We start from the raw sequence: 27,953 nt of genomic DNA on the forward strand, positions 1-27,953 counted from the left end.
AGCTGAGATGGGATGAGAATGAGGGTGTGAACAGGGGGAGAGGGAGGGAGGGAGGGAGGGGGCGTTGCACCGTAGCAAAGCCTTGTAATGAAAGATAGTGGATGGAAATAATTAAATTTCTCACAGGTGGGCTCAGACATAGATCTTCTCGGTCTTTCTTTTTCTCATCAGTGCCCTTTTTTTTTTTTAACTCTAATCTGCTTCTCTTCTGCTTATTTTAGATTTAGTCTTCTTTGTATTTACAGTTCTTGCATGATCCCCAGACTATCAGGTATATAAAACACCTAAGTAGCTTGAATTTAAGATCCCCGCGAAGAGCTGCGCTGGGCTGCAGCGGAAGGCATACTGCTTTCTGTTTAACGACTGTCTGGATTCGAGGAAACTCTGTACGTTGGCCCTAAAGAGAATTTAATCATTTCCAAACATTTTTTTGGTGATATAGGAAAATGGGTCATTTTCTCTGAGGTGAATTTTACAGCTGGTGTAATTGTACGAGAGCGATCTGAACGCTGATGCTGATATTACCCAACAGTCAGCAGTTATTACACCTGTTTGCTTTTTCAAAAAGCAGCTCAGCCGTAGTCGGGATGATTGCAGGAAAAACAGTCTGTTAATGTGACAGAACTTGTTTCAGACTTCAGCCGTGTTGGACGTGTTACAGAAACGCGACCGCTACTAGTCAGTTCGCTGTTTCGACTTTTAAGAAAAAGGGACTTGGTGCTTATTCAGACATAAGACTGAAAGTAAAACTGCCGTCATGTTCATGTAATGATGTGCATTTCTGTAAAACAGCAACAGGACGGCTCTCAGTTAGAGTCCTGAGCTGATTCTTGACTTCCACATAAGATAATAAGATGTATCAGGCTTTGGATACACACACAACACTTGTAAGTAGATCAGTTCATGGTTGGTTTGGCTCTGCATGTGAGATTTGTTGACAATAAATAAAAAAATATAGAAAATCACCAGCCTTATTGTTTAACATGCTTGTATAATGAATAGACATGGTTAAGGCCTCCGTACTCTGAGATTTTGGAACGTCTCAGAGAAAAGTAGAAAATCATCACCAGCTCGATGACTAAAGCTTGTTTTTATTTTGTCGCGCTTTTAGATGGATTATGTAAATTCCAAAATATTAATTATTGCACATCTGACATGCCTCAAAACTGATGTTGTACAGTCTTGACAGATGATTTTATTTCGGCGCATCTCACAGACTCTGTTATCTAACAGTGTATCTGGGGCCTCTTCGGTACGTGTCGTGTCTGTGCAGTCGTTGTCTCGAGTATTTGCCCTGCAGTTAATCAGCAGACGCGGCCTTCTTGCTCTTAGTCGACCTGAAGCTGACGCCCGGACACCCTCCGCTTTCTGCAAGGATCATTTAAGTCGAGCCTGAGCGCACAGGATGTGTAGTGTGAGCCGCTGACGATATGATTCCCAAAGGAGCTTCCGACAGCTGTAACCTAAAGGACCTGCCATCTTTGGAAGTGTAGAGTATCTCACAAACTGCCAGAGCGGTCGGAGGGGGCCAAACAGCCGAAAGGCTCCAGCTGGAGTTATTTTCAAATCTCCCCCCCTCCCTCCATTCCCCTTCCACTCCCCTCCATCCCCTCCCCTCCCCTCCCTCCTCCTGTGTGCTTCTCTGTGTTTCCCCGTCCCTCCTGGTGTCACCAGTTGCGGTTCAGTGCCTCCCTCCCTCTGTGATTGATCTGTCTTCCTCTGGCTCTGTGGAATTCCATTGAGGAACTCTTGGGATTGTTGGAATTCCAGCCGGAGTGCATGTGTGGGTTAGCAGCGGGCACCCCGTGTACATGCCCCCGTCATGCAGAGCTCATTATCACGCAGGCCGGCCGACACACTCATCGGAGGCTTTCTGCATGCATGCTGTCTCTGTCTCTACACACACACACACACACACACCGACAGCCCTGCAAATCCTCCCGTCAGCATTATTTTTTTCCTTTCACTGCTGACAAACTGACATGCATGCATGACAAGGCCGATTGCGTGCTCACATCGGGTGTGGCAGAAAACTGGGAGCGTTGTCTGTCTCAGCTCTTCTGCCCATTCGCCGTCGCTTCTTGAGAAAACGGTAATTGCCACGGTGAAGCCAATTACCGACATTCCTTATTCTCGCTGCTTTGAGAGGAAACAAGGAGTGTCCCGACACAGACACCCCGTCTCCCGCGGCCTCTCTCTCTCTCTCTCTGGCATTTCACTGCATACTTGCACTCATGTGCTGCAAATCAACGGGAATGACATGAACTGCTGCTTTTAATTAACCCACACTGCCTACCGCAGCATGCGAGTTCGATGCTGAGCTCAGCAAGAATAAAGGAAGGAATTGTGTATTTGAGTTATGCAACAGATTCTGGAGAAAGTCTGAAATGGGATATATTTAGATCAACTCTCCATGTTATCTAGCTGGCCCTGGAAATAACAGTTTATACCAGCGGTGGAAATTAAATAAAGTTACTGTGCTTGTGTTTTATGGTGCAATTATACTTTGACTCCGATACTTTTCAGAGGGAAATATTATGTTTATTCCACTGCTGTAGTCAGCTTATTATCTCTACCGTAACCATCTAAACATTTAAATGCTCCTTATATGTGAATGCATCAGTAATAATAATATTTAGCCCATTAATCAAATAGAAAATTACCTGACAACAGTTTTAATAAAGGATTTATCATCATTTAAAAAAAAATCTAACAAAAATGTTAAATATTCTCTGGTTTCAAACTGGTTTCTCTGGTTTAGTGTGTTTACTGTAGTGGACTGAAATACATTGTGCATCATAATATGCTTCCTGAGGTTTGCAGAATAAATCTGCCGTCTTCCTTCGAGGAGCGAACCGTCTCTCGTCTCATGATCTCGCTGCACTGACGCCTGTAAGGCAGAAGTTTTTGGGGGGTTTTTTCAGCGTGTCTGTCGGCGCTGACGGAGAAAGAAAACGGATGCAGTCGCTCGGTTGTAAATCACACAGTGAGCCTTTTTGTTCTGACATTGTTTGAGGTCAAACATCTGATTGACCTCAAATCTGATTGATCTGTTTGATGTTCCGGGTCCGATTAATGCGTATGAAAGTATTTATTGATCCCTCTGCTTCATGTGGAGAGTGTAGTTAGTTCTGCTCAAGAGGTTTTTAATCCTATTTGTTAGTTAACAACTTATCTCATCAACATATCAGATTTAACTGATTATTCGTGTTGAGTCTGGCAGGTGTCTTGGAGCAAAAAAAAAAAATTGTGCTTTTAAATAAACACTTCTTCTTTCACCTGATTTAAAGAACAGTAGATTAAATGATATTAACATTCAAGCGATGTTGACAACAGGAGAAAACTTGAAGTATATCCGCGTATCTTCATAATCAAAATCAAAGTGAAGTAAACCAAAGCGACTCATTTGAGTTAGATGGTCCGTGGCCTGACAACTTTCACTGTTTATTTTGCACTCGGTGTCAAGTTACTGTCACGGAAGCAAGTGATTTTTTTTGTAGCTTCGCCAGTCAGTTAGGGAGGAGCGTTAGCTGCAGGCTAGCAGCTGTGTCTTTGTATTAAGGTGCCTACAAATTCACATTTTTCCTGCTTATTAACATCATTAAAAAATCTCATTTGATACATTTGTCCTGCTCTCCTCAACACTCTTTTTTTTTTCTTTTTTTTTTTAGTTCTTAAGTTACATTGAAAGCTTTTTCAGCAATTGTGATCAGCCTTGACTGCTAGCAGTTAGCTGCAGCATGTAGCCTCATGTTAATACAGTGTAAAATAAACACAGTGGAAGTTATGAAGCTGTGACTATCTCGTCTGAATCAGCTGCTATGATTTAATGTAGTTTAGTTTTCAATTTGGACAGAGATGCGTGTATCAGAGCCTGACTGACCGACATATCTGCAGATATTATTGCAGATTTATTGTGTGTGCGTGTTGTAATAACAAGAAATGTCAGTGCAGAAGTGTCAAAGATACGTCTGGAGGCATTTAGAAACCGTCTGTCCTCCACAGAACGCTGACAACAGTTTACTGTATTTTAAACCCTCAAAATAAATATAAGGAATTCTTATCAAATATGTTTGTTTATATTTATATATCTATATGCATTTATGTAAAAACATCAGAATATGCTGATATATCATCACCAGATCAGCTTGATGTATCCAGTGTTGGATTCATATCAGTTTAGGGGATTTAATCCCTTAAATAAATGTGAAAATAATTGTTAGTTGCAGGCGTAGACAAACTGACTAATTGTTTGAGCACCTATAAGTCTGAAAAATAAAATGATAAATATGTTGTTTTTCTATGACTTGTTGCCAAGTTTTGCAGCTGTGGCCTGTTTGACATGTCAGAACTAATAATCGCGTTGTTGCACAGGTGAACTCTGAGTGATCCTTTACAGTTTCCTCGACAGTGTTTCACCCGATGGTGGCGCTACAGGAACATCATGACTTTAAACTTCTGACTCATTTGAAATTTTTTGCAAAATATACAAAATTCCTGCATAAGAATTTGCCATCACCGTGGTTTTCTATCACAATATTGCTGCAGATCGAGACGCACGTTAAAATTAAGGAAAGATTTTCTAGTATTAAAGTAGATGTTTGGAGCAGGTGCACTCTCTCTGAGTAGTTTCTAGTTTTCAGTGTGTGTTATCTGTGGAACGTGTTAGCAGACTGTTGGTTTCCAGTTACTATTGTTGTCTGTGTAAATGCATGTAGGAGGGGCTCAAACTGACATTTTACTGCAACAAAGCTGCTTTGGAAAGTGGAGACCAGGAGGCAGGCAGTAAGAGGCCGCTGGTGGAGGGCCGCATAGCACAGCGGTGTCACACCCTGCACTGTTTGAACAAACCAGGACACACACTGGATGCACCACGTGTGTGTGTGTGTGTCTGGGTGGGTGTGTGTGTGTGTGTGTATGACATGCCTTCAGGACAGTTTTATCAACGACAGATCCGTCCACAGCTTCATGTGTTTGTGTTTTCTCTCAAGACGACAATGTGAAAAATTCCGGTTATTCCTCTGGCGTTGTCCCACATCTTTTTAAGAGACACACCTTCATTTTTAATTTTGATAGCATATAATGAGATCAGAGGGAAGTGAAGAGGGGGTCACTTAAATATTACCTTAAAGGACGGGTTCACATTTTTTCAAGTCTGCCTTTAAAACAATAGCCAGGCACCTAAATGAAGACTGGAATAGATTTTTCTCGCCATTATCATTCCACCTGTTCATACCGGCCATTAGAAGATCCCTTTATAATGCACTTACATTGTAAGTGCATTATGAGCTTGTCACACATTGAAAGCGCATTTGAAGGGGATCTTTTAATAGCCTGTATGAACAGGAGGATGATTACAGTGCAGAAAACCTCTTCCTGTGTTAATACGGACACCTGACTGTTGTTTTAAGACAGACTTTAAAAATTTCGAACCTGTGCTTTAAAGCCGTTTGTCCGTTGTTCGGAGCGTCACACGTGTTTCCAAGCATTCACATAAGTGGTTCAACTTAGAGGCAGGTCTGCATGTGCGTTCACTGCATCAAACTCTCACCGGCTTCAGCTGCTGAAAGCCAGTCTGAGGAGGTTTGATCCAGATGCCGTGACGACCCACCCCGAAAGAACCTGTGACGCCCCGTTAACAAGGCAGCCAGCCGTTAAATGGTCAGTGCAGCATCTCCAGATGGAGCGAGCACACCTGGGCTGCCAGACCTCCTCCTTCTCCTCCTCCTCCTCCTCTTCTTCTTCCTCTTCTTCTTGCTCACAGCGCCTGTTACATTCATTTAGGATCTGGAGTCACTTGCTGCATCCAACCGTAAGTGTCCATGATGATGAGATGGAGCTTCGGTCAGTCGCTGTATGAGCATGTTTGTATGTTTTTCTGTGACACATTAATTTTTTTTTTTGGCAACCTGACCCAGGCAGAAACAGTCAGTGAGCGATGGCTGCGGGACGTTTGAGTCATTTTTTGAGTTTTTTTTAAGTGGCTGACGGCTGTCGTGAGCTCCGGACAAGAGCAGTGAAACATCAGTGTTTTAACATTTGAATCTTACAGGAGTTCAGATAGATGAAGTCAGTTGTTTAGTGCAGATATGCCGCTCTGATTGTCGCTAAGGTTTGATTTAAATGTGCATTGTCTTTAATCAATTTGACCAGGAGCACGGTTAGATCAGTTTTCTTTAGTTTGTGTGTCTGGGAAATTAACAGAAAGTAAAAATGACGAGATTTACAGACTGCACACACTGCCGGTGCTGAAGGGGAATCAAAGGTTGCCCAGAATGAACCCTGATCAACTGATCTCTCATCCCGAGCTATGTTAAGAAGTTAAGTATGCTTTCATCTTCTGGTCTGCTCTGCTGCCAACGAAACCTCTCTGGAGTCTCATCAGTCTTCTGCTTTTACTTCACTCAGTCTAAACAGTTTGACGGGAGATGATCCAAATACAGAGATGCCAGCTCAGAAAATGACCAAGAGAAATAGTTCAACATTTATTTTGGGGGGGGGATACACTTATTTTGCTGTCTTGATTGATACCACATTAGATATGTAGCTTTAGCCAGCAGCTGGTTAGCTTAGCTTAGCAGAAAGAATGGAAACTGTCTGAAGGTAACAAAATCTGCCTACCAGGACCCCTAAAGCTCACTAATCATTATGTTGTGTCTTGTTTGTTTTATCTGTACAATAACTGAAGTGTAAAAATGACAATTTGCCTACATTTAGGACAGATTTCCAGTTTTATGCTAAGCTAAGCTGAATGTTTGCTGGATGTAGCTTCATAGTTATCGTTCAGATTTATTCATATAACTCTCAGGTCGGGAAAATACACAGATTAATTCAGCTCTGACACAGATCTTTATTGAATATCTTGTTTCCTCCTTGTATTTTTTTTAAATAATCAGTTAAATGTTTGGTTTATTTCTTTCTTTCTTTATTTTTATCTAACCTTTATTTAACCAAGAGAGTCCCACTGAGATTAAGAATAACTCCTGGGCAGCAGCATAAATAAAAAGAAATAGTTACAGACAGAAAACACAAAAAGGAGTCAAATTTAAAAAAGAAAATAAAAAACAAGCATAAGGAAACTCACATTTCAAAAGAGTAATTTCTAGGAATCAGTTGTGTCACCAGGTAAATTAATTAAACATTTACATCGTAGTGAATCTGCATCTAATTCTTTCATTTTGGATTTAAATGTGTTTAATAGGATCAATTTGTTGAGTTTCAAGTAATTCTGCAACATAATCCATGCTGAAGGTGCAGAATACACAAATTTTTTCCAGTTTCCATATGGACATTTGGGACAGAAAGCACAAAGAAGTCATGAGAATGCAAAGAGTACTGTCTGGCACTTTTCTGCATGATGAAGACACATAGATAGTATGGAAGCAGATCAAGAACAACCTTATATACAAAGGTATTAATGTAAGAGTCTACGGCGGCCAGGGCAGGCCGTCCTATCTGAGAGTGTAACTCTTAGTGGTTCGTCAGAGATTTACAACTGGTGATGAACCTGAAGGAAGCACGTAAACTGTGTCAAGCTGTTACGACCTGAAGACACCGAGAATATGGTTAACACAGTTTACCAAGCTTCCTTCCTTTATAACTTCAGTTTCCTGAAAGTTTAGTTTTGGTTTTAGTTTATCAGATTTACATTAGCCATTAGGCAACAGCTACTCTTCCTGTGGTGAGTTAAAAAATGAAATGTATATAATTTGCCATAATTTGAGACTATTTTTTTAAACTATAATAAAATTAGTCACAGATTAAAGATGAAGAAGTTGCAAACTATAGTTATTTGAGAAATGGATAAGCTCTAAAACAATGTCCAAAACATTAAGTTTACCTTTCAGCTTGATAGACAATATGTAAAATGGCTGGAGTTGCAACAAATGATTATTTTCATTATTGATTAATTGTTTGGTTTATAAAATATATTAAAAAAAATAGAGAAAAATGCAGATCATATTTTCTGAGAACTAGAGGCGACGTCTTCGAATTCCTTGTTTTGACTAATTGACCAAAACTTCAAATTATTAAATTTACTAACATAGAGGGATAAAAACAGCAAAAAATAAACATTTGAGAGGCTTTAATCTGAAACTTTTTGACTTTTTTTTCCTGAAACTTTTTGGCCCAGAAAATTGACTTAAATGATTCATTGATGATCAACATGTCTGCAGATTAATTTTCTGGGGATCAAATAATCAATTAATTGATTATTTCACCTCTAAATGTGCTCAAATATCAAGTAATTCATAGTTTTTGTTTTTTATGAAAATTCTAATTTTCAGAGAAGCAGATTCAATTATCGAGGATTCAGATTCAGTAAAATAATATTGAGAGTCCGTTGACCAATTAGTCAACAGAAAATTAATCTGCAACAATTTGAATGACTGATTCATTGTTTAAGTCTTTAATCAAACTGGCTTTAGCTTCTCAATTGTTGCTTTTCTCTGTTTTATTTTGTTGCATATTTTTGGTTTAAAGACGTCTGCTTGGCTTTTGAAAGTTGTGATGGACATTTTTAACTATTTTATCACATTTTACAGATTAATAATGATAATGATTAAAATCCCCCTTCACTCAAAAATGTGTTTTCCTCCTAGTTCTCTTCTCTGTGCAGAATGATGCATGCGCAGAGTTTGTTTTCAACTGCTGGAAATCATCTGGAGGAAATTTTCTCTGTTCTCACCGTTGACTGTATACAAATATGGACATGACAGCTCCCTAAAAGTGAAGCAAAAACATCTTGATCGCCCCCTGGTGGCTGGCTGCAGTATAGCTCATAAGTCCCACCCCCTCCATGTTAGGAGATGGGACATGAGCCAAACTAAAAAATCAAAGTACATGTCAAATAAGTTTTTCCCAAAGATGGTCATTTTAGGTCATTCTTATCACGTTGATGTTTGTCCAAGTTCTGATTTTCCCGAAAAGTTTGTTTTTAATTAGTTATTTGACGATATAAAAAGAGAGTGTGACGTCATGATTGACAGCTGTGACTGCGTGGGCGTGTCCCACTGGTCGTCATACCGCCGCCCGACTCTGCTGTGCAGACTCTGGCTCCAAATGATGTCACATAAGCAAGATGGCCGCTCCTGGAAACGAGATATTTTGGCTTCACTTTTGCATAGGGGCAGGAAGTGGAGACGCGTCGTCCATATTTATATACAGTCAGTGGTTCACACCTTGAATCTGAGTTTAACGTGTACATGTGTTTTCGCGGGGGGGGGGGGGGGGGGGGGGATATATATTTCTATATATCTTGAAAGTAATTATCAGCCCTAATTGGTTTTGTAAACTTTAGTGGAAAATCAACTGAGGAGCTGTTTATGGATAAAAAAAATGCAGAAGGTGATATTTTGTTGACAAAGCCAGTGAATTAAAAACAGTAGCAATCAATATATTTCATCACATTTATGCAAGTATTAAAATAAATCCAATATTGATTTGTAAAATTGCTCACAATGTCCTAATGAGACATTAAGGAGATCGATCCGTTGGTGTTAACGTTATGGCAACATTTCTTACAGTTGGTAAATTTATATCATCACATCAGCAGAGCTTTGAAAGGTCTCATCCATAATCTTTGAAATGTCTCACTGTTTTCTGTGTTTTGTGTTTTCAGGTAAGAGGAAGCCGGTGCTCAAGCTCTCCAAGGAGGTGTTTGAGCAGCCTCCTCCTGCCGCAGTGTAAGATTCTTTACTCCTTAATGTTTGCACGCACTAACCTGAACCGAGCCTTGTTTTCAGATAAATCCTTCAAATATTGATCTTTATATCCTGTTATGCACATATCTTAAACCAAAACATGAAAGGAAAAGCAGTTAACAGGAGAAGGAAGTTGTTGTCCCGCTAATATTATCCTTTCCCAGCTGTCACATTCAGATTTGTTACATCAGGTACATCAGCTTGTCCTGGATATTGTGAAATGAGCACAAATGTGCACGTAAAAGTATTAATTTCAACATATCACACCCCTGATATTCAGTGTTTCATCTCAGTGAAACCTTCTACAGAAGACTCAGACTGCAGATGCTTGTCGAGCAGCAGAGCCCAAAATAATCCTGAGCTGCAGGAGAAACTGAATGTTCAGTTTGTCTTAAAGTGAATCATCTTCATTAACAAACCTGCACCAGCTAATTTTTACAGTATTACACCTCATGTGTTAACTCTTTGTTTTTATTGATTGCACTAATACTTTCAATTGTCTTTGTTAAAATTAGATTTTATAGTATTTATTAGGGCTGCAACTAACAATTATTTTCATTAACGATTCATCTGCTGAATATTTTCTTGACTAATCAATTAATATTTTTGTCTGTAAAATAGAGAAAAATGTTGTAATTTCTTAAAGCTCAAGGCAACATCTTCAAATGTCTCATTTTGTCTCATCAACAGTTTAGATTTATGACACAGAAAAGCTTCAGATTTACATTTGCAGGCTCACATTGGGTATTTTTGCTTAAAAACTTACTGATTTGATCACTCGATTATATATATAATAGTAGCCAATTAATTTTGTCAATTAATCAATTAATTGACTAATCGTTGCAGCTCTAGTATTTATTTTTTAGTTTCATAAATATTTATAATTATAATAATCATATTTAGTGTTTAAAATGTATTATTGTATGTATTTTAATTAATTAACTATTTTTTATTTATTTTAATATTATTTTATTTATCTTAATACTTGTATTGAAATTTGATTTTATTATTTATGTATCTAGTTATTGTTTTATTTTAGTTTTATTATCTTTCTTGATTTTTATTATATTAAATTCTAAATTAAATAAGATTTCTAATTTAATTTCATATAATTTGAATGTATTTAATTTTTCGTTTGCAAGGTCCACTTACTAGCTATTTCCGGAGCTTTCAACCTCATCCCACAGTCTTCATCAACTTAGTATTAGCGTATGGATGTAGATTGACTCCATCTACTGAGCAAACTCTTTACTTCTTCTGAGGAAGACCATGAGATGCAGATGAAAGTCTAGAAAAAGCTAATAAGTGAACCTTGAGTTTATTAATTTTTACATTTTTTAAAATGTTTTTGTCAAACTGCTGCTTCCAAGGTCAAGAATAAAAGTTCAAGCTCAACACCGTAACATATTTTTGGAAAGTGCTATACAGATAAAGTTATTCTACTATGTTGTTTATTTATTTTTTCTATTTGTTGTTTATTTTCTTATTAAAGGACTCTGCTACTGAGGAAAAAAAATGTAGTCATCAGAATTTTTTCATTGACAAACAGAACTTTAATGTCATGTTCATCCTGCAGGTTTTACTTTCTGCTTCACTGAAGTGATTTAACAGGTTTACATGTAATAAAATGTCTGTGTGTGTTTCAGACCCCCCAGAGATTTGGATTCGAAAGCTTGTGTAACCATCGGCGAGAAGGTAATTTTATTTCTTTTGCTCATTTCATCAACTTATTTTCACATCAGGACGTATTTACTTTCATCTTTGCACCTTTCCCTAATCCCATTCAAGCTTTTTATATGTTTTTTCTCTTACCGTGAACTCTTACATAACTTTTCACTGTTTACTTTTTTTTTTTCCTCCCGCGAGTGTATTTTTGGTTCCTCACTCTCAGTCCACAGAGGTTGGCTTAATAAAGGGTCTGTTGGCTGTAAAGAACGCCCTGGTGAACATTACAGCCGAATTGAACACTTCTGATTGTGGGGAGACTGGAATGCTTTTTATTGCCCATCAGGCAGTAAAAATATTTATTTTAAACTCATCAAATAAGTGGAATTTTCCATTGGCAGAGGTGCCTGCTGTTAGCCTGCTCAAGTTGGCAGGACTCAAAGTGAATTATTTTTTTGTTTGCTTGGAAATAAAAGGTTCCTCAAAGCGTGTTAACGATTGAGAGGCTGTTTTCATGGTTATGGTAATTGTTCCTGTCTTCCTGCATTAAGTAAAGGATCATACCTGACGAGTTGTAACGGATGAAACCGGGGCTGAGATGACTGTTTTGGACTTCTAGATTCATGTACAGATCAATTATGTTTGTAGGGCTGCAGCTAACAATTATTTTTCACTAATCAATTAATCATTTTGTCTCTAAAATAATGAAAAAAGTGAAAAATGCCTCTTATAGTTTGCCCAAAGTGACATCTTCAAATCTCTCGTTTTGTCTGATCAACAGTCCAAAATCCAACACATTCATTTTTTATAATGTATGAAAAGTTTAGCATTTATCCTTAAAAAATGACCCAAACAATTATCAAAATAGTTGCCAATTAATTTTCTGTTGATCAACTAATTGTTGCAGCTCTGTATGTTTGAAATTAAACTTACATGATTGTGTTTTTTTGGGTTGTTGTTGGTGGTAGTTACACAAATAACTCTCCAGCTCCAAACTATTCAGCTATGCCTCACTATTGCTGTTCTTACCAACTGGTTGATATTAGTGCACTAATTTAAAAAACAGCATCATAAATTAGTTTCCATCCAGATGTAGCAAACATTTTTTTTAACAAAATCCACAGAAAATAAGCAAAAGAATATTCAAATTAATGCACATTTCCATCCACAGACAGTATTTTTTTCACATTTTTTTATGGGTAAATAAACAGGTACAGTACAGGTGGATGCAAATACACATATAGGCGTCCAGTTACTAAACATTAATTCATGCTGTTCCTTTCAGCCAATCAGAACCCAGATTTTTAAGTTCCTGAGGCATTAATATCTGTGTTCAAGTGTTTGCATCCACTTCTCTTCTGATCTTGCTGTGTTGTTGTTGTCCGGAGCAGAATTTCGAGGTGAAGGCAGATGACCTGGAGCAGATCTGCGAGCTCGGCCGCGGAGCGTACGGCGTGGTGGACAAGATGAGGCACGTACCCAGCGGCCTGATAATGGCCGTCAAGGTGGGTGAAGGGACAACCGGCAGACGTGTCTGCCTGTCTAGAACATCTTCTACTGAAAGACATGTTCACACTTGAGGCTTTATTAACAACAGTGAACCGCTCTGCAGCTGCACACAATCTGTTTTTTTTTTCTTCACATGTTATGAAACTAATATAAACAATGAAGAAGACACACATGAGCGAAGGTTGTGTGTCATCTCGCTCTTCTGTTTCCTTTTCTTCTCTCTCTCAGAGGATTCGGGCCACAGTGAACAGTCAGGAGCAAAAGAGGCTGCTCATGGACCTGGACATCTCCATGAGGACAGTGGACTGTTTCTTCACAGTCACCTTCTATGGAGCACTATTCAGAGAGGTAGTATAACGTACAGCCTCGCATGCAATACACTAATTAGTTAGTGTTTAATTACCTTGTTCTTTTTGCGTGTTCAAGAATGAGTGCATGCTTGGAGAGATGAATGAAAGTTTGGCAAACACAGTCAAATATTAAATGAAAAATGAAAAAAAAAAAGCCTCAGATTGTGTAATTAAACATGATGAAGCAGATTTCAAAAGCATTGGACAGCTATTTCATTAGAGCCTGACCTGTAGGGCTGGGTATCGAACCTCAGTATTTTTTTGCCTCTGAACAAAATGTGTCCTTTAAAGTTGCAACAAACGACATTCAGCCCCACTAGATGTCAGCAAACAGCTATTTGCTATGTAAAGATATAGTGGAGTAATGGCGACCAGGCCAGAGAATGAAGTCTCTCTCTCTCTCTCTCTCTCTCTCTCTCTCTCTCTCTCTCTCTCTCTCTCTCTCTCTCTCTCTCTCTCTCTCTCTCTCTCTCTCTCTCTCTCTCTCTCTCTCTCTCTCTCTGTGTTGTTGAGTTTCTCTGTTCTGTGTTTTGGTAGCCGCCACCTTTTTTCAAATTACAGCCAAACAGTAAACTATGTTTCTGAAAATGCAGTAAGAGAATCTTGATCCATATTTGATCAGCGCTGCCTGGTTTGACAGTTTGATGTGAGTTTCATGAGCAGTCCGTTCAGGAGCTTTTTTTTCCCACCAACTTTATTGAGTAAACGACGTGGAGCACATTCGTTTTGGTCTGAGATGTTGGTGCTAGTGTGACATCTAGTGGGGCTGATTGTCATATATTGCACCTTTAACCCATACATCTGATTTCTGGTCAGATCCATAATCATGTTTACAGGTTCTGATGTAAATCATAATTTTTGATTGATTTATTTATCGCAAAGTTCTCCAATGGCTGCTTGTATTTACATTTAATATTTGAGAACTTTGGCTTCTTTTGTTAATAAAAAAGGTTTTTGTAGAACATATTTCTCAAAGTAAGGCACTGGGTTATTGCATCTGTGTTAGTATTGAAGTATTTCGAATGATACCCAACCACACTCACTGCAGTTTAATGTCAATATTGATATTTCAAAATAACAAAAATCAATATGTCAGTCGATGCTCATAAACACATAACACGCTGTGACAAAGATATGTCTGACTGGGAATTCACACCGGATGAGACATCAGCAGCACAGCAGCACTTCTGAAGCGTTCAATCAACACTAACAAAGTGTGATCGATCAACACCAACAAAGCCTGATCGATCAACACTAACAAAGCCTGATCAATTCACAACAATAAAGCAAAACAGCAAAAATTTACTGTACAAAAATTGTTTTCAAGTAAGCTTCATGTTTCATTTATTGTATTTCCCTCGCCCTTTGTAACTCTACAGTTAAACTGTAAATTTTGATCAATCATTATACAGTAAATACCATTTAAAAAAAAAAAAAAAAAAAAAAAAAAAAAAAAAAAAAGATCACAGTATATGAAGAGAAGGAACTTTGTGTAATTTAAACGGCTGTTTTCACACAAAGTGTCCCAAGTTTTAAATAAAAAATTGCAGCATTAGAAGAAGAAAAAGAGCGGATCTGTTCCATGTGATTGATGAGTGAAAGAAAATACTCCAGAAAACACTGCCGGTGTGGATTGTAGTTAAGGATTGTAACACATTTTACAGTTAAACAGTGAACTTTTATGGTCATAGATGATAGTAATAGTAAAGTTTAGACAGTAAACTCAGTGAAAATACTCAGAAATGACTTCATCTTTAGTTATGAATATCAAATACACTTAAAAATGCAGCCTATAGAACATTTATCGCTGCATTTCTATGTATATTTGACTTAAAATGTATTTAATTCAAGTTTAATGTAAGTTTGTGTTTTAATGCAGACTTTCTAACATAATTTACAGAAAAGGTTGATCAACAAACATTAAATACATATATTATGGACACAGATATAGATGCATCTGTACTTATACACAGTTTGTTTTTTTTTTATTTTCACTGCACTGCACTGAAATTTCCTTTTGCATACCTGCCAACATTTATTCTGATGGGTGTATCTGTGATAAGCTGATATCAGCCGCTAATATTTGCACACCAAAGTACCGATCCGGCTCTAGTCCAATTCTGCATCCGTTGTTGACGTGCAGAAAAACTAGAACTGCCGGTGCGTGCAGGTAAACACAGGCCGATCATGACAAACACTTGTGAGGGTTTTCGGATGCAGATATCTTCCTCCAGAAGTGAGTGGATGTTCAGGATTTCCTCACCGCCGCTAAAACACTGGAAAATCTGTTATTTCCTGTCTGTCTGGAATCCGGCCTGGTGCTTTGTTACCGTCTTCCTGATCTCTTTCCAAATTTGTCTGCCTGTTGCTAGGGCGACGTATGGATCTGCATGGAGCTGATGGACACCTCCCTCGACAAGTTCTACAAGCAGGTGATCGAGAAGGGCATGACCATCCCCGAGGACATCCTGGGAAAGATCGCTGTCTCGGTGGGTTTACTCCAAACACTCCTAACTGCATAATGTGAACGATTAAAAATTAATTCCAAATGACAAAAGCTTCCTGTGAATCCTCAGCAAAAGTTAGCTTAATGACAGTTATTTTGTTACGTAATGATCATTTGCTTATAAATGGGATTTGTTATTACAGATAGTAAAAGCTTTGGAGCATCTGCACAGCAATCTGCAAGTCATACACAGAGGTAAGAGCGTGAATGGAAACCCATTAAACCTCTCAGAGACCGTGTCAATATCCTCTTCTGTGATGCATCATCACTCAGCAGCGCAGAGCTTCTTTCATCTATCTTTCCTTCCTTCCTGTGCAAAGTACCATGACAGTCGTTTTGTGTGTTTTAGCCCTTTTAAACATCACCACTAACAGTTTTGCAAACTGTGGTGCTACTGTGTTTCAGAAGGTTCAGTGTCTTTTTCTGACCTGTGAGGCAGCCATTTTTTTTCTATTTATTTCCATATGATACATGATATATCAAATATGTATATAGATCAAAGTTACATAACTGTTTTGAGGTTAAGCAGTGCAGACTTTTTAAATATATCTGCATTTAAAGCTGCACTTATCAATATTTTAACATTGGATCAAATGACTGTAATGTGAAAGAGGTCATTTTAGAAGAAACTGCAATTCACCTCAAGTTTATGGAGCTTTTTAGCATCTTTCAGCTCATTGTTTTGGTTGTTACGGGCATCAGCAGGCAGCTGTTTTCAGAGAAAAAGCTCTAAAAACCCACTAAACACTTCCTGCTCAGTTCTACACAGGTAGCTGTAGACTAGCTGGTGAACATAGTGGAGCATTTAGCAGCTAAAGAACCAGATATTTCCCTCAGGAGTTGATAGAGAGCAACAACAGAGCTAAAAGAGAGTGAATATTGGACTTATGTTCATTAGATAGATACAAATACTACTCCAAATTAATGCTAATGTTGCTCTGTGTCTGCTGCAAGTGTAAATAGGCAACTATTTGCAAACATGTTCACCATGTCAACTGTTTTAAGGTGATAATACCGTATGTCTGACGGGTTTACAGCAAGCGGCAACCTCCAGGGCTGAAAAATGAAGCCAATGCGGAAGTGTCAAAAACTGCAATACCTCGAATGGCCACTTGAGGCTCCAAAAGCGAGTCAATCCCCATAGACCCCCATGTTAAAATGCCCAACTTTAAAGCAGAAATAAACATGTTTACAGCCTGGTACAAAAGATAGTTTTGGTCTCTATAGCTAATTTCCCCGTTCATGACAACTGTATAAGGGGTGACTTTTTATAACTCACCTGTTAAAATTATTGAGTCGTAAAGTTATGCATAATTAAAGATGTGGCCGCTTTGAGTGACAGGTCGCTAGCCGCTAGGTGGTTTGTTTCAGCAACCAGGCGTCATTCGACCTGCGTCAGCTCCACCTTTTTGCCCTTTTTGGATTAGCTGAGAATGAGGCAGAGTCAGGCGCTGCCAAGAGCCGCCCACTTTGAGCTTCAAAACCGCTCTTCAGAAACCAATGAGTGACGTCACAGTGGCTACGTCCATATTTTTTACAGTCTATGGTTTGCAGTTTGTTCCGCTGCCCCCAAGTGGCCAAAAAAACATATACTTCAGTCTTATTTTTGTAATTGTGTCAAATGTTCCTGTCAGTGATAATAACCGAGCAATTGGAGATCTGTGGAACAAGGTGACGCCGCTCAAAAGAAGTCAGACAATCAGACAGACTAGAAAGAAACCACCAGGTTAGCCAAACTTATTTCAAAGAGAAAACAAAGGCAAAAAGGAAAAAAATATCATCCAAACTGTCGCTTGTAAGCATTCGTCACAGTTGATGCCTGACTGATCTCCTTGGTTCAGCTTTGACCTACCGTAGGCTACTTCCTGTAGTTTGTAGTTGAGTGCACACTTCCTGTTGAGTTTTTACCAACATATCTAGCGCAATCACATTCAGCTATTCCTCCAAATAAAATAGTTTAGATAATCTGGATAAAACATGTTTTCTTGCACTTCTGACTTTTTTGTAGTGATATAACAGTGTTCCCAGATCTCATCAATTAATTTGATGAGCACAATGTGATCATAGCTAGTAGAAATTATCAACAAAAATACAAAAATAAGGCTCAAGTTGTAGTTTTCTTTCCTTTTAAACTGCATTATCATGCAGTGATAGTATAGCATTGACAAAAATTAATGCAGACTTGATGTTTACTCTGATGGATCACACAACAGCCTTATTATTGATTTTCATACCACATAGAAATAAATAGAAATAAAAAAAATACATCCAAAAATCTAAAGCTGTACAACATAGATTTGAAATGGTCAGCAAAAACTCTACATGATTTGTGGCAAACGTGCTAAACCTAGCGAACACACTGTTACGATCCTTTAAGAGTTAATCCTTCCTGTGTCAAACCTCTGTGGCACGGCCGTGGCCACTATGCGGCTCTTGCTGCATCAAAGCTCCTTGTAGTCATTTAGAAAGATTATAAGTGACTAAAATAAAGTCACACAGTCGGTCTTTACCAGCAACCGCAGCGCTGTTTTGAGAGTGTGACTGCGGCCGTGCGAGACATTTGTTCTATAAAAAAAAACAACAACTAAATCTGAACAGTGGGTCAACACAAACTTAAATCTGCTGTTTGCTGTGGCGTCTTTTTCTCTGTGTATAGATGTGAAGCCCTCCAACGTGCTGATTAACACTCAGGGCCAGGTGAAGATGTGCGACTTTGGAATCAGCGGCTACCTGGTCGACTCCGTGGCTAAAACCATGGATGCTGGCTGTAAACCCTACATGGCGGTAAGCAGGAAGAGACCAAATGAAAAGATTTAAAGTGCTTGTGTGATTCAGTCGCTGTCATTTAACTGTTTTACAATTGACAAATCCAACTGAAATCTTGAAAGACGTTCTCACAGTGGTTTTCAAGTTAATATTTTTTTATCAGTGAAAGGAAGAAGCCTCTTAGGGGGCGGTCTGTGTACAAGTTTGATTGACAGCTAGCAGGCAGGGACAACAAGACACAATATTAACAAACTTAAACTGAGTCTAAACTGACCAATATTGACATTTTCTGCTAAGTTTTTAAGCTGCTCATTTTGCGAATTAGCAATCCAGCCTGCAACCAGACACTCACAGTGCAGGTTTCCTCCACTGGATGTTTGTTTGGTAGCTCGCTCAGCATGCTATGCTACTAGATAAGGTATCCATGCTAGTAGATAAGAAGGAGGAATTAGCTAGATATCTTATGTGGGTTGTGGGTTGTGGCGTGAGGCTTGTTTTGTTTCGTTTCCCAGGCTGCTATCTGGCTGTTAGTTACTGACGCTGAACAACAGCGTTCTCAGTCAGTCAGTCAGGTCTGGGAAATATCTCGGATTATATAATGCTATCATCGGGTCAAAACCTTTATCTGTCCAATATCTGATTTATGACCAAACACCTAAAAAAAAAAAAAAAAAAAAAAACTAAGCACATTCCCATCACCCAGTACTTATTTTTTTAGTGCTAATTAGATAACGTTAGCATACTACCAAACTAAACTGACATTATACCTGCTGAACATCAGCATTGCCAAGAGAGCGTGTTAGCATGCTGACGTTAGCCTTAAAGATGCTTTGATTTTCTTGTAAACAAAGTTATTTTTACATTGAGTGAGGAAATCAAGAATCCTTGAGGCCCAACAAAGGCGGGGAGTGCATTTCCTTTCTCATAAAACATTTGCAGGGCTGATTTTTGAACATTTTTAAAACTTGCCATCTTTTTCATCCGTGCCTATTTCACTAAATTGCTGTGTTTCTTTACACATTAGAGTCATAAACTGTAGATCAGTAGAAAAGTGTGAAGCCAGCAGCAGGAATTTGCATCCTGTTGCCCATTTGAATGTGCATCATTATACGCCTGCATGATAAGAACAAAACAGGGACCCATTCATAAAAACTTTACTTTGTATCGCTACTGGTGATCAAAAACTCCTCAGAGTACCTTTAAGCACTGCTATACACAAGTATGTTTTATAGACATTATTTGTTTTATTTAATCATTTATGTAATTGTTTTCATGTTTTATTCTCTTTTATTTAGTTTTTATTCAGTTTTATTTATTTTTTAAATCTATTTTATAGTTTTTTCTTCTTGTATGCATTAGTCTTAAATTATTTTACTGTTTACATTTGTCTTATTATCAGCTTGTCAGATATCTGTAAAGTGCTGTACAAAGTTTGATTGATTGATTGATACATAAGTAAAACCTCACAGAGCCACTATGACTGTAGACTCTTAGTCTTTCTTCTTTCTCTTTCTCAAAAGAGAGCGCATGAAGAAAATATGTGATTTGACTTCAGTAAGAGTTCTTCTTACTTTATAGAGATAATAAGATAATAAATGGCAGTAGTTTAACCTTGGAGAGCAGAAAATGAGAGAAAATCTCTGCTTATTGTGAGGCCAAGAACAAATTTGCGTCTCACGACTTTAAACAGATTTGACCATGAGTACAAACTTTCTGCATGAAAGCTTTTTTATAACTGAGGCATCCGACTCGTCAGTAGAAGGGTGAACAGGTTCACGTTTCTGTCTCTCATTATTATCCACACTTTTAATGAGCCCGGTTACATTTTAACCATCTCTGCTGCTCTGCTGCTGGTTGGCTGAGTGGGTTTTAGGGCCAGGTTAGCGCTCAGGGAACATAGAGGTCTGTGTATGTGTGTACAAAAAGTTTAGGATGTCAGGGAAGTGTGCTTGTCGTCCTTGACAACTGCTGCAATAAGTGACATCATCTGACCTTCTGTCCCGCAGCCGGAGAGGATCAACCCGGAGACGAACCAGAAAGGCTACAATGTCAAATCTGACATCTGGAGTTTAGGAATCACAATGGTAAGTCAGATTTAATCACATTTTATTTTTGATCTCAGGATAAATTTATGGTGGAAACTTTTCATCTCTCACGCACACATTTAATCTCCTTCATTTTGTTCATCTTGGTTTTTCAAAATGTCTTCCTTACTGCCAAAAAAGAGAAGCATCTGAAGGGTAGAATGATTCATAATGAATAGAAAACTGGCGCTCTATGAGCCATGGCTCTAGACGAAGTAGTGTCTAGACGTTTTATTATGAGTTGTTAAATATTCATTGCTTTCTCATTTGCACATTTTCAACTCAGACCAGAGAATATTTTGGCGTTAAGGATTCAGCAATCTATGGCAATTTTCCCATCATTTGAACCTGGCTCGTCCTTCTCTTGTGCTTATTAGGTCAGCTATTACAGATGAGCAGCAAATGTTCCAGGACAAATCTAATTTGAATGGTAATAAGTGTGCTAAATGTTAAGTCTGTAGTAGAGAGGGGCTTTTAAATGATAGAGGTGAAAGGAACAGTTGATTTTTTTTTTTAGAAAGAGTTTAATTTAGTATTCTGAGTGATTGAAATTTTAACTCCAAGACAGCATCAAAACTGGAGTGAGTAATCAGTGTGTTGAATAAAACACACTATTGGTGCTTTTTGGTTGATTTTTGGGGCGCCTGTTACTCCTCTGGTACTCTACTTAAGAGCCACTTGAACAAGGAATACTAAAATAACTGCGAAGTGAAGCAGTTGATGAGATTTTGGCTCAAATCAGTTGATCTGAAGGATGCAAAACTGGTTGCTATCATATGTAGCTGATATCTTTCACGTCCTGGGGTTTACAATCACAATGATAGAAAAAAGTGAATAATTTCTAAAAGCATAGTGAGATGAGTAGGTTGACATGCAGACTCGTATCTTGATCATGGTTGCGTTGTTTGAGTATGATGGTTATTTGTTACGTATTATGCGCATGTAAACATTCTGATATCAGAATAATTTGGATGTTGAGCGAGATATGCACACTGCAGCTTAAAGGGGACCTATTATGCTCATTTCCAGCTCTATATTTTTTCATCTGGGACTCCACTGGAGTAGCTTTGCATGATTCACAGTTAAAAAAAACTCATTTACCTTATACTGCACCCCCTCAGTTCAGCCTCTGTCTCTAACAGGCAGTCTTAGCTCCTGTCTCTTTAAGGCCCCCCTCCCAATTAGCCCACTCTGATCTCATTGGCCAGCTTTCCAGAAGCCTGCCAAGGGGCAGCCATATCAGAGTTGTGTTAAGTTACCACTGATGCAAACCCAACATATCCTGCTTTACTGCTTCATTTTAAGAGCTCATAAATTACTAAATAAACGGAGACTTTTATCGTGAAGAATTTACAAATGAAACGTGATCCTCACCAAATTTAGCGGAGCTTCGCTAGCAGTACTAAAGAACGACACAACAACATATGAAGATATTTGGAGCTCTTTGTTCAGCAGAACAGTTAGAAATAATTCAGGAAGGAATAGTACAAGCAGAAACAGCCACAGTGATGATGTTTGATGAAGAGCTGCAGATGACCAGCACACCCCCAACAGGTAAACTACTGATTTTACTCTGCCCTGCTGTGTAGTGGAGTCATGGCTCGGCGTGACAACCCCCAAAACAATGGAAAAACACCATAATGGAAGCGGAGCGGTAGAAAAACCATTGGAAACTGAGCGTTCAGAGCAGTCTGCAGCCAGTGCTTTTTGTTCATCCGACATTGTAACATTATACATATGACTGAAAACAAGGAAAAGTATAATGGGTCCCCTTCAAGAAAACACAAACCAATAGACAAAACGAATGAGGGAAACACCATCACCACTTAAGTGCATTTAGAAAACAAAAAGATGTAAATAAATAAAACACAAGTGAATTAAAAATAAATGTTGCAAAGACAGAAAACAAAAGTCAGTACAGAAACGCTGCAAGTCCACAACACAGCAATGCAATTAGGTTACAGTTATACAATGGATTAAGATTATAGATAAAAACTGAAAACTGATGAACACACTAGTAATTATTTTAATACAACATACAGTATGTGTTGTGATGATGTATGTGTTTGCTTGTGTTTTGTCAGCCACTGGAAGCCCTTATCCCGATTTTGGGAAACTTAACCAACAGTTATTCCCATTATTTATTAATCTGTTGCTTATTATTTACAATATTTTTTTAAATCTATAAGATGTCAGAAAGAAGTGAAAAATGCTTATCACAAGTTCCCAGGGCCCAACGTGTCGTCTTCTAATTTCTTGTTTTGTCTAATCTACAGTCACACAGATATTCAGATATAAACTCAAGCAAATTCTTACATCGAAGCAGCTGTAACCAGAGTGTTTAGCATTTTTGTTTCACTTAAATTACTGAAACGATTAATAATTATCAAAATTGTTGATTATTAGTGTTCTGTTGATCAGCTAATTGAATCATTGACTAATCGTTGTAAACATGTTGTCCAGTAGTTAGTCAGTTAAACAAAAAAATATGATGCTCAATGATGCAATGATGATCTTCATTCTGAAATGAATATGAAAGTCTGACAGCGATAATATGGAGAATAAATTGAAATGTTGCTCCCATCGTAATTACAGATGATCAGATGGGGAATCTAAAAGCATTTCTGGCTTTGTGTGTACACAATTTTAGTTTTTGGCATCTGGCCTCTCAATGTTCCATGTAAACATCGTGGAAACCACATTACTGTTGTTTGTGTGCGTCGTGCATGTTCTCAGTGTTTCTTTTTCTCCGTGACTCAGATCGAGCTCGCCATCCTGCGCTTCCCGTACGACTCATGGGGCACACCCTTCCAGCAGCTGAAGCAGGTGGTGGAAGAACCTTCGCCCCAGCTTCCTGCCGACCAGTTCTCCCCTGAGTTTGTGGACTTCACATCTCAGTGGTGCGTCTTTTATCTGTGTCCCATTTTTTTCACGAGCCAGAGCCACTTTTCAGAAAACATTCAGGTCCACGTTTTGATTCTGTTCATTTCATTTTTTTAAGCAACAACTCACTCAAGGCTGATCTTTTCAGACGAGGAGCCAGCAGAGTCACTGTGCCCTTAAACAAAGCCACATTAAATTTGACAAAAACCTGGATTGATTCCAGCTGAAAGGGCTTCAGTTAATTTCCTCTTTATCAGATTGAGTTCATCATGACATTCTTTTGTTGTCGCTGTTCCTTCGCTGGCCCTTTACATCCTAGGACAGGATGCAGAAGGATGTGCCAGGGCTCCTTAACCCTCCATATAATATATCTGAATATGTATTTTCTCCAACCTGTTGGGGAGAGCTGCAGCTAATGTGTATTTGCTTTATTGATTAATCCTTAGAAACATTTTTGACAGTTCTACAAATGTAAAAAATTGGTTGAAAAATTCAGCCATAACAGATTCCCAGAGCCCAAGGTAATGTTTTCAAATTGCTTGTTTTATTCGACCAACAGTCCACAAGAAATTCAATTAACAAAAGTATAAAAAAGATAAAAGCAGCAAATCCTCACATTTGAGAAGCTGGATCCAGCAAATGTTTGGCATTTTTTCTCGATGTATGACTTTAAATTATCTTTTGGCTACTTGGGGGTGGTAGAACAAGCTTTAATATACAATTCCAAAGCTAACTGTTGGTTTATTTACACATTCAGTAGTCACAAGCAGCAATAGTATTCATTTAAAGTCATGCGTCTGTGCAAATTCAAGTCTGATATTCACTCTCCCTTTAGCTTTGATTTGGTTTCCAGCAACTAGAAAAATATTTGGCTCTTTAGGTGCAAAATGCTTCACTTACGCTCGCTAATTGCTAACTTTATCTGTCTGCTGTTTGGTGGAAACGATGCAAGTGGAAGCGATGAACCAAAACAGTAGAATTGCAGTCTAAATAAGACCAAAACAATGAGTTGAAAGATACTTAAATGTAATTAAAAAGTCTGCAGTAACACAGGGTTGAGCAGCAGCCTTGAGCTCAGCTCTCACAAAGTGTTTCTGATGAATCCTTTACAGCAGGTTTAATTCCCTGGTGCTGGATATTGTTTTGTACTTTACTGTTAGTTACTTACCATCACTTGCTCATGCAGGTATTCATCTCATGGTAAGACAAAGTTTTTATGTACCGTCAGCTTGTCTAAATGTGCACAATACCAGGACCCTGAAACTCAAAGCAGCTAAATGGAACTCAGCCATCATTAATTTTATTATCTACACCTGTACTTTTGCCACTGTGACATGTCAAAATGTCTTCTGTGAAAAAGGCTTATTGCAGGGTGACAGATCAGGTTGGATTCGGAGAACCAAGTTGTATAAATGCGCCTCTTAATGAGGAAAAGGTGAAAGCAAAAAAAACTCCACACTTCTTTAGAGGGAGACTCATGACTGAAAGTTTAAAATTAGATCCAGAAAATATATTTATTTGTAAAATACATATTTTGTATGTTATTACGTATTAATTAATTAATTTTATGCTGGATTTTGGATCCTGAATGTGACCATTGCCCCTGTATGATGAGAAAATCAGTCTGTTGAGATATAATTACTGCCAAATGAATGAAGTTGGTGACCTAGATTACGCATTTTGATGGAGAAATTTTTTGAAAGAATATCCTCATTAGTCAGTGTATACTGAACTGCACTGTGAAGAGTATGTTGTGTAATCTAATGTAGAAATTCACCGTGGTTTAATTCTTGGAAAAAGATATAAATCAAGTCTGTAAAAACAAATAATGAACAGGTGAGCAATACTGATTTACCAGCAGTTACACACTGACTCAGATGTTTTGCGCACCTTACGCATCATAATAGTTTTGTATTTTTGTTTCTCAGTTCGCTCAGACAGATGTACGTAAACAAAAGACTTATTTCTTATGAACTGTGAATGGATTCCTTGGAAACTAAACAGAATCTTGGATCACAATCATCAGTTGATTATGTTTGTTATCAGGATTTTGTAGCATGATAGTGAAACAGTTACTGAATACAAGCCAAGCGTTGAGACTTCGACTTTGAATCAGTTCAGCACAAGCTGCTGTCAGTGATGAGTTACGGTTGTTGTGAATGAATCATGATGTTGTTTTATGTCTCTCCAGCTTAAAGAAAGTTTCCAAAGAGCGGCCGACTTACACAGAACTCATGGTGAGTGGCCTATTTTGTTATTTATTCTCATTCTTCAGTCATAAAAATGAATTAATGTTGTTTCTGTGTCATAACTTCTCTGTGTAGTCCGTCTTAAAATAACAGTCATATGGTTCCCATATGAACATTGAAACAGGTTTTTCTTGCCATACTGATTCCTCCTGTTCATACTGACCACTACAAGATCCCTTTATAATGCATTTAAAATGTAAGTGATGGATGCCAAAATCCACAAACCATAGGTTCATGCATTACCTCTATGGACCTTGTAATACTGCTCATGATACACTGGAGGGTGCACTTAGACCAGTATTTCCAATTGGCTGAAGGTGCTTTCACTCACATAAACTGTGATGCTTCAGTACATGAATCAATCATACGACACTGAGCTGATATTCTGATGACACTCAGATTAAATGAATATTATTTTCTTCCTCAGCAACATCCCTTCTTCACCTCCTATGAGGCCAAAGAAACCGACGTGGCTAGCTTTGTGAAAGTCATCTTGGGGGACTGAGTCACCACTCATACAAAAGAGAGAGGTTGAATCTGTTAAAATGGAAAAAAAAAAAAAAAAATTACAACAAACAAACAAAAAGCACCAATCGCAGCCCCACCTCCCCCCCATCCTGTTACCTGAAGGACTCCTTTCTGCCTCACCGTACTCTCACCCCTCCCTCCAGAAACAGACAGATGGAGCCCAGAGGAGAAGCTGACGAAGCAGAACGAGGAGCTCCCCACCTTCACCTCCATGTTCCCTGTACATACCTGTCATCGGAGGGGGAGGGGAGGGGAGACAGGGGGGTTAAACCAGTTCCACTCACTCATAATCTGGAATAATTGAAGATGTCCGTATGCAAAAACATCCTCTTTTGGTTAGATTTGTCTCACCTTTGTGCATCGCCTACTACTCAAAAATTGTTGTTATTAGTCAGCGAGTTGACCATGTGTGGAGTTTTAACCTGTCATAATGGTCAACCCCGAGTTTATTTTTCTTTTGCTGAAAAAGTGAAAAGAGGTGCAGATTATATATATATTAAAAAAAAAAGATGAATGATATAATGATATCTATGTATAATCTAAACGTTTGTATACTCAAGCAAGTGTTGCATCGGTTTATTAATTGAATGCATGTACAGAATATATCTCTCTGGGTAAAAATGGCCAGTGAGGAACAGATGTAGAGTCCGAAGACCTGCAGATGTACAGCCTCACTTCAAGGCCCCCTAGTGGTCACAAATAGGTACTGCACTTCAACTGCTTTCCCATTGATTATAGTGGAGGTCTACTACACGTTTTGGGCTCTGGCTGCCTGTGAGAGTGTGTGTTTGTGTTTGTGTGTGTGTGTGTGTGTGTGTGTGTGAGGGTAAGTGTGTGAGCTGGTGCAAGATATATGTGTGTGTGTGTTTGTAGGGCTGCACGATTCTGGATAAAATTAGAGTCGTGATTTGAGTTGAGATAATGGTTTTCTCTCACTGTTCTTAGGGTAACTGTTTTTAATGAAATGTTCCCTCTGCGGTCTCATTGTACCTTCATATTGTATGTGGTTGTAGTGCAGTTGTATGAACTTGTGCAGTGCTGCAACTACGTCCAAACTCTGCTTGCAATTAATCGTTTTTAAATCTGAAAAAGTCACAAAAGAATGACGCTTTTTTTCTGTGATCGTATAATTAGGTTGGAGACACAACTTTTTCTCAATTTTGTCGTACGGCTGCTTTTTTTTGTTACTGTGTTAGAGTCATGTTGCAAATTTTGGACCGAAATATATTATTTTCAGTGGAATTGCAGCAATGTCTGCCTCACTCCCATTTTTGTGGCTTTGGTACCCTCAAAGTGTTTTTCAGCTGCTCATATAAATTCTTATTCTAAATTTTTCTCACTTTAAAAGCACTAATTATACTTTCCATGTGAGGGTCTGCTTGACGTTGTTGAGAGTCTGCACTGGCCGTCGGTGTACGGCTTAAAATACATACCTAATGTGGTATAAACAGAGCTGCATGCTCTACCGCTGTCCGTGTCTGCATCCATTTTGGAGCAAATCAGACCCTTTAGGGTTCAGTCACACCATTCCTAACAAGTTATTTTTAACAGAATCGCAGCAATCAACCGATTCACTCGTGGAAGGGAATGTAAATCCAGTTCAGCTTTCCAGTTCAGTTTGACGTAAAAATTTGAACCATTGTCCTACTGGCAAAAACGTCTTGACAGTGTTTTGAGTTTATAAGAAACTGCGAGAACTGGAAAGTCCA

At 38.4% G+C, this 27,953-nt stretch overlaps 1 protein-coding gene across 2 annotated transcripts in view; it reads left to right on the top strand.

The window, feature by feature from the left end:
* Nucleotides 1-26,803, top strand: part of map2k6 (mitogen-activated protein kinase kinase 6) — a 31,247-nt gene extending 4,444 nt beyond the window's left edge. For both annotated transcript variants that reach the window (XM_042397254.1, XM_042397255.1), the window contains exons 2-12: nt 9,623-9,686; nt 11,351-11,399; nt 12,761-12,874; nt 13,107-13,226; nt 15,601-15,717; nt 15,878-15,929; nt 18,391-18,518; nt 20,507-20,584; nt 23,345-23,484; nt 25,659-25,704; nt 26,144-26,803. In XM_042397254.1, the coding sequence (XP_042253188.1) occupies nt 9,623-9,686; nt 11,351-11,399; nt 12,761-12,874; nt 13,107-13,226; nt 15,601-15,717; nt 15,878-15,929; nt 18,391-18,518; nt 20,507-20,584; nt 23,345-23,484; nt 25,659-25,704; nt 26,144-26,221 (986 nt within the window). In that variant the 3' untranslated portion in view covers nt 26,222-26,803. The remainder of the gene's footprint in view (nt 1-9,622; nt 9,687-11,350; nt 11,400-12,760; nt 12,875-13,106; nt 13,227-15,600; nt 15,718-15,877; nt 15,930-18,390; nt 18,519-20,506; nt 20,585-23,344; nt 23,485-25,658; nt 25,705-26,143) is intronic.
* Nucleotides 26,804-27,953: the final 1,150 nt, after the last annotated feature.

Source organism: Thunnus maccoyii, chromosome 20 (genome assembly GCF_910596095.1).
Source record: "Thunnus maccoyii chromosome 20, fThuMac1.1, whole genome shotgun sequence".
Taxonomy (NCBI): Eukaryota; Metazoa; Chordata; class Actinopteri; order Scombriformes; family Scombridae; genus Thunnus; species Thunnus maccoyii.